This window comes from Sceloporus occidentalis, unplaced genomic scaffold (genome assembly GCF_023333645.1).
Source record: "Sceloporus occidentalis isolate IW3139 unplaced genomic scaffold, rSceOcc1.0.p SCAF_14, whole genome shotgun sequence".
Classification (NCBI taxonomy): Eukaryota; Metazoa; Chordata; class Lepidosauria; order Squamata; family Phrynosomatidae; genus Sceloporus; species Sceloporus occidentalis.
In genome coordinates, this window is record NW_028316994.1 from 14,224,088 (window position 1) to 14,235,955 (window position 11,868).

The 11,868-nt window shown below is 38.5% G+C and overlaps 1 protein-coding gene across 1 annotated transcript; it reads right to left on the minus strand.

Moving 5' to 3' along the window:
• Nucleotides 1-1,494: 1,494 nt before the first annotated feature.
• Nucleotides 1,495-11,663, minus strand: LOC149304155 (vomeronasal type-2 receptor 26-like). The gene is made up of 6 exons (XM_089479692.1): nucleotides 11,446-11,663; nucleotides 8,114-8,405; nucleotides 6,469-7,323; nucleotides 5,654-5,881; nucleotides 4,031-4,157; nucleotides 1,495-2,396 (listed from the first exon to the last, which is right to left on the minus strand). The coding sequence occupies exons 1-6, from the start codon at nucleotides 11,661-11,663 to the stop codon at nucleotides 1,495-1,497; spliced, it is 2,622 nt and encodes an 873-aa protein (XP_089335818.1).
• Nucleotides 11,664-11,868: the final 205 nt, after the last annotated feature.

Genomic DNA, 11,868 nt, shown 5'->3' on the forward strand with positions numbered 1-11,868 from the left:
CTTGGATTGACTACAGGATACCTACTGCTTGGTGGCCACAATGAGCTGAGATCCATGGATTACAGTGTCACTCCCACTTCTATCCCATTATTGAAGAACCATGCAATCATCTTCCAAGTCTATGAAAGATCATGCTACAATTTTTTTGTGTGCTGTTAAGTCTCAAAGGTGCTGCAAGATCTCTTTAGATACTTATATTTCATACTATGGAATTAATCTCCCTAGGAACCATGCTTATGAGAAGGCACCTTAGTGGCAAGCAAGATTGTTTTGCATGTATTCAAATCAGTTCAGATTTATGGGTGGATTCACAGAAAAATTAAAAGGCATTTAGGATATCTTCCAGATTAAATTACTATTTTTCCCCTTAGAGAACTTTGACATTGATGACAGAGACCCTATTGCCCAGTTCCTATCTTCTGGTAGTGGGTATGGAAGTATTGAAACAGGAACATCAGAGTCCTTCATTCATAGTGAGGCAGCAGAATTCAACTTTATTTTCTGTTATGATGGAGAAAGATAAACTAGGCTTCCTCCAGCTTTTTATGGAATGAGGATGTTCTGGAAATGAAATGCTCTTGAAGTGCACTTCTTTCAATGCATAAGAACTTTTGAAAAAGAGAGCATTTAACTACTAATTTGTAAATTTTATGTAATTGTTTACTTTATATCCTACTTTTATCTCAATATAGGACCGAAAGCAGCTCACATTACGTTTAAACAAAATGCCATTGAAATAATGGGATTGTACCAATTTTTAATATATTTCAGGATGCTGAATTCAAAAGACACAATAAAAATATCATGTCACACAGTTATTTCACAAATTAGATTATTTTTTTTAGTCAATTCAGTTGTTGCTCAGCTTTGACTAAAAGTGAGGACACTGATGATCAGCTGAGATTTCTTACGTTTCATATCAGTGAGTTAAAGTGTTTTGAGAGCATATTAGATTACTTTCTCCCCTGCCTTACTCTTTGAAGGATAATTCTTTGCAGGATGAGTTCATGCAGTCCCATATTACAGCAATGAAACATCAATTAATGTGGGGAAAAACTGAGGTCAGTTTTGGATTTAGAATGCAAAATTCCCATAAAATGGGCATATCCTCTCTACCCAGGGTCACACAGTATATTTATAACCCAACTCTCTTCTTCCATGCCAGCATTCTCTGAAGATGCTGGCCACAGATGCTGGTGAAACACTCTTCTAGAACATGGCCACAGAGCCCCAAAAGCCCACAAATATATATATATATATATATATATATATATATATATATATATATATTCAGTTTTCTTCTGCTGTTCAGCTCTGACTTCAACATGATGAAGTAGTATTTATGTGAAAAGATGTACCCCAATAACCCAGCAGAGGAGGACAAGATGAAAAAGATCTCCACAGCCACCATATCTTTGCCTCTAGAACTGATATGGTTTACATTGTACTACAAAGAAAATGATGTTACAAAATAAATAATATTAGAGAAATCCCTTAATTTTTTCTTCTTATGAGCTGTTCCTTTTTGTTAAGCTCGGGCCTCAACACAATGATGTAGCATTTCGGGAAGAAGATACAGCCCAGTAAACCAGCAGCGGAAGATAAGATGCTGAACATCTCCACAGCCACCATGGCTTTCCCTGTTGCACTCAGGTAGGTGGGGAAAAAGGTGACCCACACACTGCAAAACACCAGCATACTGAATGTAATAAATTTGGCTTCATTGAAACTGTCAGGCAATTTGCGGGCAAGGAATGCTACAATGAAGCTAGCCATGGCCAAGAGGCCCATGTATCCCAGGACAAAATAAAGCATGATGACTGATCCTTCATTGCATCGCATAATGATTTCTTCAGTTAGGGAATGCTTGTCCAAATCAGGGAAGGGGGGAGATGTTGCCCACCATACTATGCAAATACTTGCTTGAATAAGGGAGCAGAAAAGGACAATATAATAAGCCAATCTTTTACCCACCCATTTCGATATCACACCTCCAGGCTTTGTGGCTAGGAATGCTAGAGAAACAACACTGGTTTTTGCCAGGAGACAAGAAACAGCCACTGAGAAGATGAAACCAAAAACTGGTTGTTGAAGAAAGCAGGTCTTTTTCCCAGGTTGGCCAAGAAAGAGCAAAGAAGAGAGGAAGCAGAGCAGAAGGGAAATGAGGAGAATATAGGTGATGCCCCGGTTGTTGGCTTTGACCATGGGAGTATCTTTATATTTAATGAAAGTTCCTAACACCCAGACTGTGATCACAGAAAGAGAAGCAGCAAATGATGTGAAAATGATCCCTAAAGATTCTTCATAGGACAGAAAGTTAATCCTTTTGGGGATGCATCCATTTCTGTTCACGCTTGGATGCTGATCATCTGGACATTCAGAACAGTGGTCCATATCTTTAAAAAAGAAAAGACAGAAGGTAAGTTGTAGTTGGGATCCATGTATAAACAGTGGGCAATTTTCATTCTCAAATGTCTGTATCACACATATCTGCTGGTTTCATTTGCACTAATGGTGTGACAAAAATTCATTTTGCTTATACAGTAACTACATTTTGGTTATACACTTTTAAAAAAACTTATCCACAGGTTTCCATTATGTGTGGATAGCTTGGGAACTTCTCTAGGTCCTCCCAATGCAATTCTACGGTATACTTGGACTGACATTGACTGGAAGTTGTGCAAGCATCTTCTGAGGGAGCAGAAAGGAAAGAGAGTAAAGGAAAATGATGATATTTTGGAGCAGATTGGTTGCCTTGTCGTCTACAGGGTGGCAGATGGGCAGAGAGACTCTCCTTCCAGTCACAGAAAGCAAAAAAGAGAGTTCACTACTATTTATGCTTTTGGATATCCATCAAATGTACTGAAACATATCCCCCACAGATAAGTGGATATTACTGTGTGGGATCATTAAAAGAACAGCTATGATTTTGCTGTGGTGCTTGTTTTGGCTTTGGTTTAATGCTATACAGTGGTACCCCGGGATACGAATGCGCCGCCTTACGAAATTTCCAGGTTACGAAAAAAATCCATTCAATTAAATAGTTCCGGGTTACGAAGGTTATTCCGGGTTACGAAGAAAATTTTTGGTGCTTTTCGGCGCGATTTCGCACGAAATCGCGGCTTTCACTATTAGCGCCTATGGGCTTTTCGGCTAGCGAAAGTTTCCGGGTTACGAAAGCGGCGGCGGAACGAATTAATTTCGTAACCCGGGGTACCACTGTATATGGAAGAACATACATAGAAATAGTATAGAAATAAACCTTTGTGAGCTCACTAAGGGGCTCAACAGACTGCCCCTAAGGGGCAGCCTCCAGCCACCCTTTTCCTAGCTGGATCGGAGCTGCAGCAACCTCAGGCTGTGGCCCTGATCCGACCTTTCAAGGTACAAAAAAGGAGCCGCAAAAACCAGCTCTTTTTTGTGCCCTTGAAAGGATGCTGTAGCCGCCACAGTGTAGCTATATGGTACTCCTTCGGTGCTGCGTTATCTGGGCACTCTGGGAAGGTGGGGTTGGGCATGCATCATGAGGCCGGTCTGTAAAGGGCCTAAGTTTAATAACTCTTTCTCTCAAGTTGGTGTGGATGGAATGCTAGGATTGTGTATAAAACAAATAAATAAACAGAACAAAGAAAGGGTGCCCTTCATCAAGTAGCCATGGATCCAAAATCAAGGTGGGAAGGAGAAGACATCTGTAGATACAGACATTGTAGGTGGTGCATTCCTACAGCTCAACATGTGAAAGGATTGAGGACTGTCCATACTATGCACTGATTAATCATTATTGGCCTTTCTTCTTCTCTGTTACGTTAATTTATTCATCTCTTCCCTAACTTTTTTTCTGTGTAGTGACTCCTACACCTTTTCTTCTCCACACTAGCAAAAAACTGTTTGCATCCCACTCTTAGCAAGTTGGAAGGATATCACAATGATTTAGCTGAATGGGCACATCCATGACATGATGATTTTTCAATGCCAAATGGCCTCCTTGCAATCTGAATCAAACCAGTACCATGGGATGAAAGTACAGTACCCTTCTGCTTTGTAATCTTCCCATCTGGACATGGAAGACAATCATAACAGCAAAATTTTTGTCCTTCCTTTCTCCTCTTCTGACTCCCAGGTTGGCAGGGTTCATTACATGCTGAAGCAGGTACCATCTGCTCGTGACCAGGGAAGTTTGGGGTGTAATGAATAAAATGAAAACAAAATAAAATGGTGAAAATGCTAATCTTTATACAGATCTTTCCCAATATTTATTTAAGCTATAGCTCAAGGAAAATGCATTAGCACAGTAAGTAATGCATAATCCTTTATAACTGCAAGTACGTAGCCTCTGTATTAATAGTTCTGGAGAAAGAAAGAAAGAAAGAAAGAAAGAAAGAAAGAAAGAAAGAAAGAAAGAAGCACTCACAAACAAAATGTTAGTATGCAAAGGGATCTTGTAGCACCTTTTAGGTAACTGGGCAAAAGAAGATGGAGCATACACTTAGTGGACTTTGTAGACATGCCTCTGTGGTATTAGACTAAATCTACAAAAGCTTATGCTACAACTTCTTTTGCACTGTTAGGCTCAAAGGTACTACAAGATCCCTTTGCTTACTGATATTTTCCAAACTAGCATGGCTATGTCTCCAATGAGGGTCTACATTCCATTTTCATCTCTTGGAAAATTCATGTCTGAAACAGTACCAATAATAAGTAAGTTGAGCCAATAAAAAATTACAAGATGTAATCATTGAGAGATTTTTCGTAGGTCAGGTTTTATCCTTTCTATGGAATTGACGTGAAAGGGCATAACTTGACAGGTGTGAGCCATTTTTATCTCTACCTGGGTTGATTTGTCTTTCCAAATAAAAGGCTGCAGAAAGCATATTTGGCTTGAAGAAAGCATACTTCAAACTAGCTGTGGTACTATAATGGCATGAGAGCTGGATTTGTGGGTGAACACTTCAGATATGAATTGGTCTCATATCTGGTCATCTTCATCTCTCTGTTTCTCATTTTCTCCCTGAAAAAATGTTGTTGTTGTTTTTGTTTTGTGCAACCCCCATCTTTCATGACAAAAGTCCAAAAATGTTTTTAAAAATCCAAAAAACGAGTAAATGACATATTCTCACAGGGGAAAGAAAGCTCTCTATACAATGTTTCCCTCTTGTGCATAGGAATAAAATAAGCGAAAGTTTCATAGAATCGTAGAGTTGGAAGAGACCGCAAGGGCCATCCAGTCCAACCCCCTTCTGCCATGCAGGAAATTTAAATCAAAGCATCCCCGACAGATGGCCATCCAGCCTCTGTTTGAAAACCTCCAAGGATGGGTAATTCACCACCTCATCTCAATATGAGACATGTGAGCTTACATTGAATTTATTGCTAAATTGGGTTAGAAAAGAAATTCACCAGTTTCCCAACTGGAGTCAAACTGGAAGCTCCTGAGCCCTCCAGAAACTAAGGCAGGAAGAAAAACTGTTCTAGCAAATTCAAAAGTTCCAGCAAATTGTGGGAGCTTTTGTTATGGTGGCTGTTCCAGCACTGCATAAGCTGTATAGTTTTTGAGAACTGTGTGCAAGAGTTTGAGAAACCACAAAACTTGGCAATGAAAATCATGCACCCACATTCATCATGAGGGGGGCACTTGATGATTAGCTAAATGCACCTGGTTAAAATCTTTGTGCCACACAATTATCCGGTCATCAATAATGAATTCCTTCCCTTCACGTCTATTGTGATCCACTTTTCCAATTTTCACCCTCTTGAAAGAGTTGTTTGGGAATGTGACTATGCTTATGATGTCAAATCCACCTCCTGCTTCCCTGTTGTCATTAAAGGACACAGTTTCTCCAACCGTGTTGTTAAATGAAGTGCCCTGAAGAAATGGATGAAGCTAATTGAAACAGAGAGGGAAAGGAAGAGAATAAAATTCATCAACACATTTCCTTCCTTATTTTTCCTGTATAATATCACCTAATAAATTCTGAAAATCAACTGTTTTGTACAGAGCATACTTTAGCTTACTTGCTAATTAGCTTACTTGCTGTTCACCGCTATGATCTTTGAAATAGCAGTATATAAATAAAACAAATTATTAATTATTATTAAATTCAGTCTCTCATTTCATTATAGCAGTGTGTTGTTGTTGTTGTTGTATGCCTTCAGGTCTTTCCAACCTAGGCACCTAAACTGAATTACACGTTTTTGGGGGGAAGTTTCTTCAGAGGGGCTTGCCATTGCCATCCTCAGAGGCTGAGAGAGTGTGACTTGCCCAAGGTCCTCCAGTGGGCTTCCATGACTGAATGGGGATTGCAGCCCTGCTCCCGAGTTGTAGTCTGATGCTCAAACCAGTATACCACCCTGGCTACTCAGTTGCAGTTTATAAAGCCCATTATTAATGAAGAAAGCCTAATATCTTAAGGAAAATAAAGATTTCATTCTGTACAATCAAAGTAAAACATTGCATCTGTGACATGTTACCTGCCAAGGTTGTATGTTCTGCAATCCAAGTATATTTCTACCTAGCCTTGTTCTGTAATCGGGTCTAGAGGAAGAAAAAGCTTGCAAAGCATGTGCCACAACATAGACAGCATTATAGATGCTGTAACTATGAGCAGTCATGTGCATTTCAAAAAGAGTTTCAGGAAGACTCTCCAGTCTTTCATCTCCAGAACACGGTTCATTCATCATTTTGGAATTTGGAAATTCACAATTGAATGCCTGTTCCCAGAAGTGCTTGAGAAAACTATTCCCTTGCTTCCAGTAAGGTCTTGTGAGCAAAAGAAATTCCTCAAATCCTATAACTTCTTTCAAGTGACTCATGAAGGAGATGGCACCTTCAAACACTTGCAAATTCCAGTCTCTTTCAAAGCTTGTGGTTATGAAATCAGTCTGGGTTGTTGTAATCCACACCTTTCTAGATGAGACGTTTTGCTTATTTTCAGTCTCTTGCATCAAAAGAAATGTTCTCAGCCACATAATTGTCAAAGTATGTCCATAAAATATATGGGCAGTAGTTTTATTATCAATAAAAGTTGCATTAATATTTGAGACTATGTAGAAAAAATTCTCTATGAAATCCAGACGACGTTCTTTAGGGAGTCTTTGTGTGAACGCAGAACAGATTCCATTCCGGGAAAACAATGATTCCAGAGACTGCAAAAAATGTTCTCCACTGTCATCATCTATAGCAAAGAGTCCAACCCATGTCCATCCAAAATGCTGGAGCAACCGGACAATCCCCATATACTGAGACGTTTCATTTGAAACCATGCAATAAAAGGAAGACATATAATTTGCTTCAATCTTCTCTGCAGGAAAGGAGCCATATGTAAGCTTTAAAAAAATAATAATAATGTAGAAATACTTTAGAGATAAGTCATTCTGCGTAAAAGAGTATTAATTCAACAAATAATTGTTTAAGAATATTGACAAATGTTAAAGATACAGAGTGTTTTTCCTCCATCAGTCTTGTTCCTCCTTTTGACTGACAAAATTATTCACAGAATAACAACTGAAGAGTAATGTGAAGTCGAAAAACTACTGAAGAGTCATTTTTGGTAGGGTTTTTGGACTATGTGGCCATGTTCTGGAAGAGTTTATTCCTGACGTTTCGCCAGCATCTGTGGCTGGCATCTTCAGAGAATGCTGGCATGGAAGTGCGTGGGGTACATATATAATGTATGACCCTTGGTTGAAAGGCAATAGTTTACATGTTAATCTCTGTGTTGGTCTCTTGTTGAATGACAAGACCTCAGGGTGTCTAATTAATTAATTAATTAATGGTTTTCATTTAAAGAATGGTTTTCATTTGCATAGGCTCATTCTTCATTTGTTTATTTTAAGTGTATCTTCTTTCCTGTTGAAGTTGTCCAGATATTTATGGATTTCAATAGCTTCTCTGTGCATTCTGACCTGATAGTTGTTTTCGTGGTCCAGAATTTCAGCGTTCAGCATTCTGTGAATATATCAGCCACAGATGCTGATGAAACATTAGGAATAAACTCTTTCAGAAACATGGCCACATAGCCTGAAAACCCCACCAAAAACCATAAATTCTGGCCAGGAAAGCCTTCAAATTCTCAACTGAAGACTAATTCTTCACATTCATGCGCATGGGCCATACCTGTGGAATCTTGTAGAGACTTAAGATGTCAGCCATGTGAAAAGAAGTATCTGAGGCAAGTGCACCAATAACAGCTATGAGGTTTTTCTGGCAGGCACATTTGTAGTTGGGGACAAATCTGCATGATTTAAATAGTAGATCCAGAGTTGTTTGATAAGTCATCCTTGCATCATAGTAGCTGTCATAGATGTGGAACCCAAGTGTGATATTGGGGAAGAGTTTGGGGTCCTCATTAATTTCATTTATGGCAAATGCTAAGGCAAGAACATGCTGGTAATACTTTGTCACCACACTGCAAATAAATTGCACTTTCTATTGAAAATTGTTGAACAAATGATCTACAGACTCATGAATATATATCAGTCTTTCTGGGTTCGTCTACACTGTAGGAACAATGCAGTTTGACATCATTTTAATGCCATGGTTCCATCCCACAGAATCCTGGGATTTGTAGTTTTGTGAAGCACCAGCACTCTTTGACATAGAAAGATATTGACCTTGCAAAACTACAGATCTTGGGATTCCATAGGCTGAAGCTACATCACTTGAAGCGGTGTTAAACTGCATTATTTCTACAGGGTAGATGCACCTTCTTTCTCCCACCTTCATTTAAAAATCATTTTTAAAATGACAAAAAAGAAACCCCAGCACCCAAAATGTGTCTGAATGCACAAGGTTTCAAAGCCAGATTCTAAGTGCTACGTTCCCAAAGCTCTCTCCCTCAATAAGTGAAACAATTAGTTCCATCTTCTTTCACATTTTTTAGTCTTCTCAAATCCCTTTCATCAAACACATGAAGAAATTTGCCTATTAGGAAACCTTTTAATGCCATGAACCAAATACTGTTGTCATCCAACCCTGGACAGACCCACTCTTTATCTCTTGTTTGTGATTTTGCACTCACCATGTAAAACAAACAAAATGGTAAGGATGTTCAGAAATATTTTTAAATCATCAGAAAACAAAGAAGCAAATCTCAAGAAATTCTGATGAGAAAAATGGAGACTGGTGATAATCTTAGCAGTTTGAGACTTTATTATATACAAAATTTGCATGTGGCTGTTTTGTGAAGAAAATAGCATTTCATGTGCAGAAAATATCCCAATACAGAAATGTTATTGTTTTTGCATATGAAACACTGTTTCTTGAACAGAAAGTATTTTTTTTCTTTTCTGTGCACAACAGCCCTCTGCAATATTTGCACAGAACAAGCCCCAAATTGTGAATAGTCTTTGAAAATGGCACAGTTATTGAAGCCTTTCTCACAGTTGGAAGACAATGCTTAAAATTACTTTTTGCTTCCTTTGAGAAGAAAATGAGCAAATAGTTGCATCCCTACAAAATTTTCAAGCCTTGAATGGAAAGGATATTATAATGCATAAAACATTATCACTTTCTTCTCCTCTTACGGGAAAATTCATGGAATAATTTCTGGCCCAGCGCTGCCCACATTAGGAAGGTCCTGAGTGATATTCAGAAAACTGTTCTAACAAATAACCAAAGCATTGGATTTGATATTAAAGTTGCTATAATTAGCACTGACTTTCAAAACATAAATCAAGGACCCATTGAGATGATGGGACATACAGCATAAAATGAAGGTACAAAAAATTACATTAAATAAATCAAGTGTACAGCATAAACTGAAGTTGACTTGACAGCCGATATCAAAAGCAAACAGCAGAACAACATCAAGACATTTCAAAAGGGATTCACAAGTGTCTGAGAAAAATTGGAAAAATAGTAAAAGCAAAGATGGTGACTGTCTTCTTGTTTGCATTATATCTTTCCAGAAGACAACTGCTTAGCCATGATGCAAAACAGCCTGCTACAGTAGACAGAATTTTGCTATTGTTCAGTAAGACTATATTGATGTGTTTTTTTTAAAGTAATAGAGATGAGTAATCTGCAAACAACACCCAACTGGTCCAATTTATCTTTAGTACTAATGATAATCACTTGGACATAATGTTTTAAAAATAATTAACAATTTGCATTTCTTCATGGTTTTCTTCCCCATTCCCTTGAAAAACATTGGCCTCAGTTCAACATCCCCACATGACATAAAATCTGCATGTGGACCTTATGCCACACTGACCTATATACCACCCCTCTTGATTTTCTTTAAAGCCCTGACATGCTTCACAGTGCATTTCATGCTTCAATGTGAGCATCACTAAGATGCAGGGTCCTCTGGAGGTCTCAGCACCTCTGTAACTATTGTGCATCTAATTGGTAATTGTCAGACATTTTTCCGGTCCTGTCTGGTCATACTGAAGCACAGAAAACCTATAAGAGATAGCTTTGGGGTTTTGAAATACGTTGGGAAAGGGGGTTGGGTACTGTGCAGAGGGAATAGAATACTAAAAAGACATTCACATATGGAAGAAGCATGTGTTTCCCACCTAAGTTGCATTCATTGGGGTTGGTTTTCTAAATATCTCCTCACATCCACATATTTTGTGAACCGTTCTACTAGCATTATCTTGGAAGGTTGTTTTTTTTTCTTGACCTATTCCATTTTCAGGATGTATCCCCCATAAGCTTTCCAGTGGTTCTATAAATAGCAAGAACAGATCTCCTAACATGCAATTTAGAATGAGTCAAGTGACTATGAAAGAACTAGAAAAGACCCTAAAATGCAAAAACACAAAGGAGCACAAAAGTTAGAATCATATGAACCATTGTATTCTCTATTACCATGTATGGATGTGAGAGCTGGACATTTAAGAAAGAAGACAGGAAGAAAACCAGTTAATTTGAAATGTGGTTCTGCAAAAGAGCACTGAGGCCAAAAAGACCCAAGGGGGGGGGGGGGCGGCTAGAGCAGATCAACCAAGAAATCTCGCTGGGAGCCAAGATGACAAAACTGAGGCTGTTATACTTTGGACACATCATGAGAAGGCATGATTCATTGGAGAAAAACAACAACAATAATACTAGGAAAGATAGAGGGAAGAAGAAAGAGAAGAAAGCTGCATGCCAGATGGATGGACTCTATTAAGGAGGTCATGGCATGACCTGGCAGGAACCAAGCAGAGACATGGAGGACAGGGAATCATGGAGCTGTCTCATTCACAGGGTCACTATAGGTTGTTAATAACAACAAAATGCAACAAAATTACAAACAACAAAAACAACATCCACTATTACAAATGTCCATGTAACTAGATTTATTTCTAAGTACATTTGAAAATGACTATGCTGTAAATTTATACACCTCATACCCCCATACCAAGATTTCTCACTGTAACAGAAGTCTGCATATGACCAGAGAATCCGTGAGAAGAATAGATCCTGTATGGAACGTAAGATAGATAAAAATTCCTTACATTGGATCATCAAGCTTCTTCTTAGAAGGATATTCTTGAAAAGACATTTCGTCGCAAAGATGAATGATATGAGAGGCAATCCCACCAATAAGAAGTCCTCCTGTTTGGTACCAATGGTGTGGAATTGGAAGAGGATCATATACACTACAATTCACAGCACCTACTTTGCAAATTGTAGGAGGCAACAATAGCAGTAATAACATCAGAAGCCATAACATTCTGGCAATAAAGCTTCCCTCTCTCTAAACACAGAGTCTCTTTTATTCATCCATAGCTGTTTCCTTACTCAAGTAGGATGCCTCACTCCATCGGAAGTATCTGCTGAACAAATATTAGAGTTACTTTTGCATCAACTGAATAAAAACAAAAATAATGAAATGGAGAAACAGAGCCTTGACTGCCTTGCCCTCCTCTCCTCAATTC

What these genes read in the sequence shown, in the direction of transcription:
- LOC149304155 (XM_089479692.1), bottom strand. Translation starts at nt 11,663, where the DNA reads ATGTTATGGCTTCTGATGTTATTACTGCTATTGTTGCCTCCTACAATT. An exon ending in AAGAAGCTTGATGATCCAAT is followed by an intron (nt 8,406 to 11,445) that starts GTAAGGAATTTT and finishes ATTTATTTGCAG; the next exon opens with TGTGGTGACAAAGTATTACC. An exon ending in GTCTCTACAAGATTCCACAG is followed by an intron (nt 7,324 to 8,113) that starts GTATGGCCCATG and finishes ATTTTTTTAAAG; the next exon opens with CTTACATATGGCTCCTTTCC.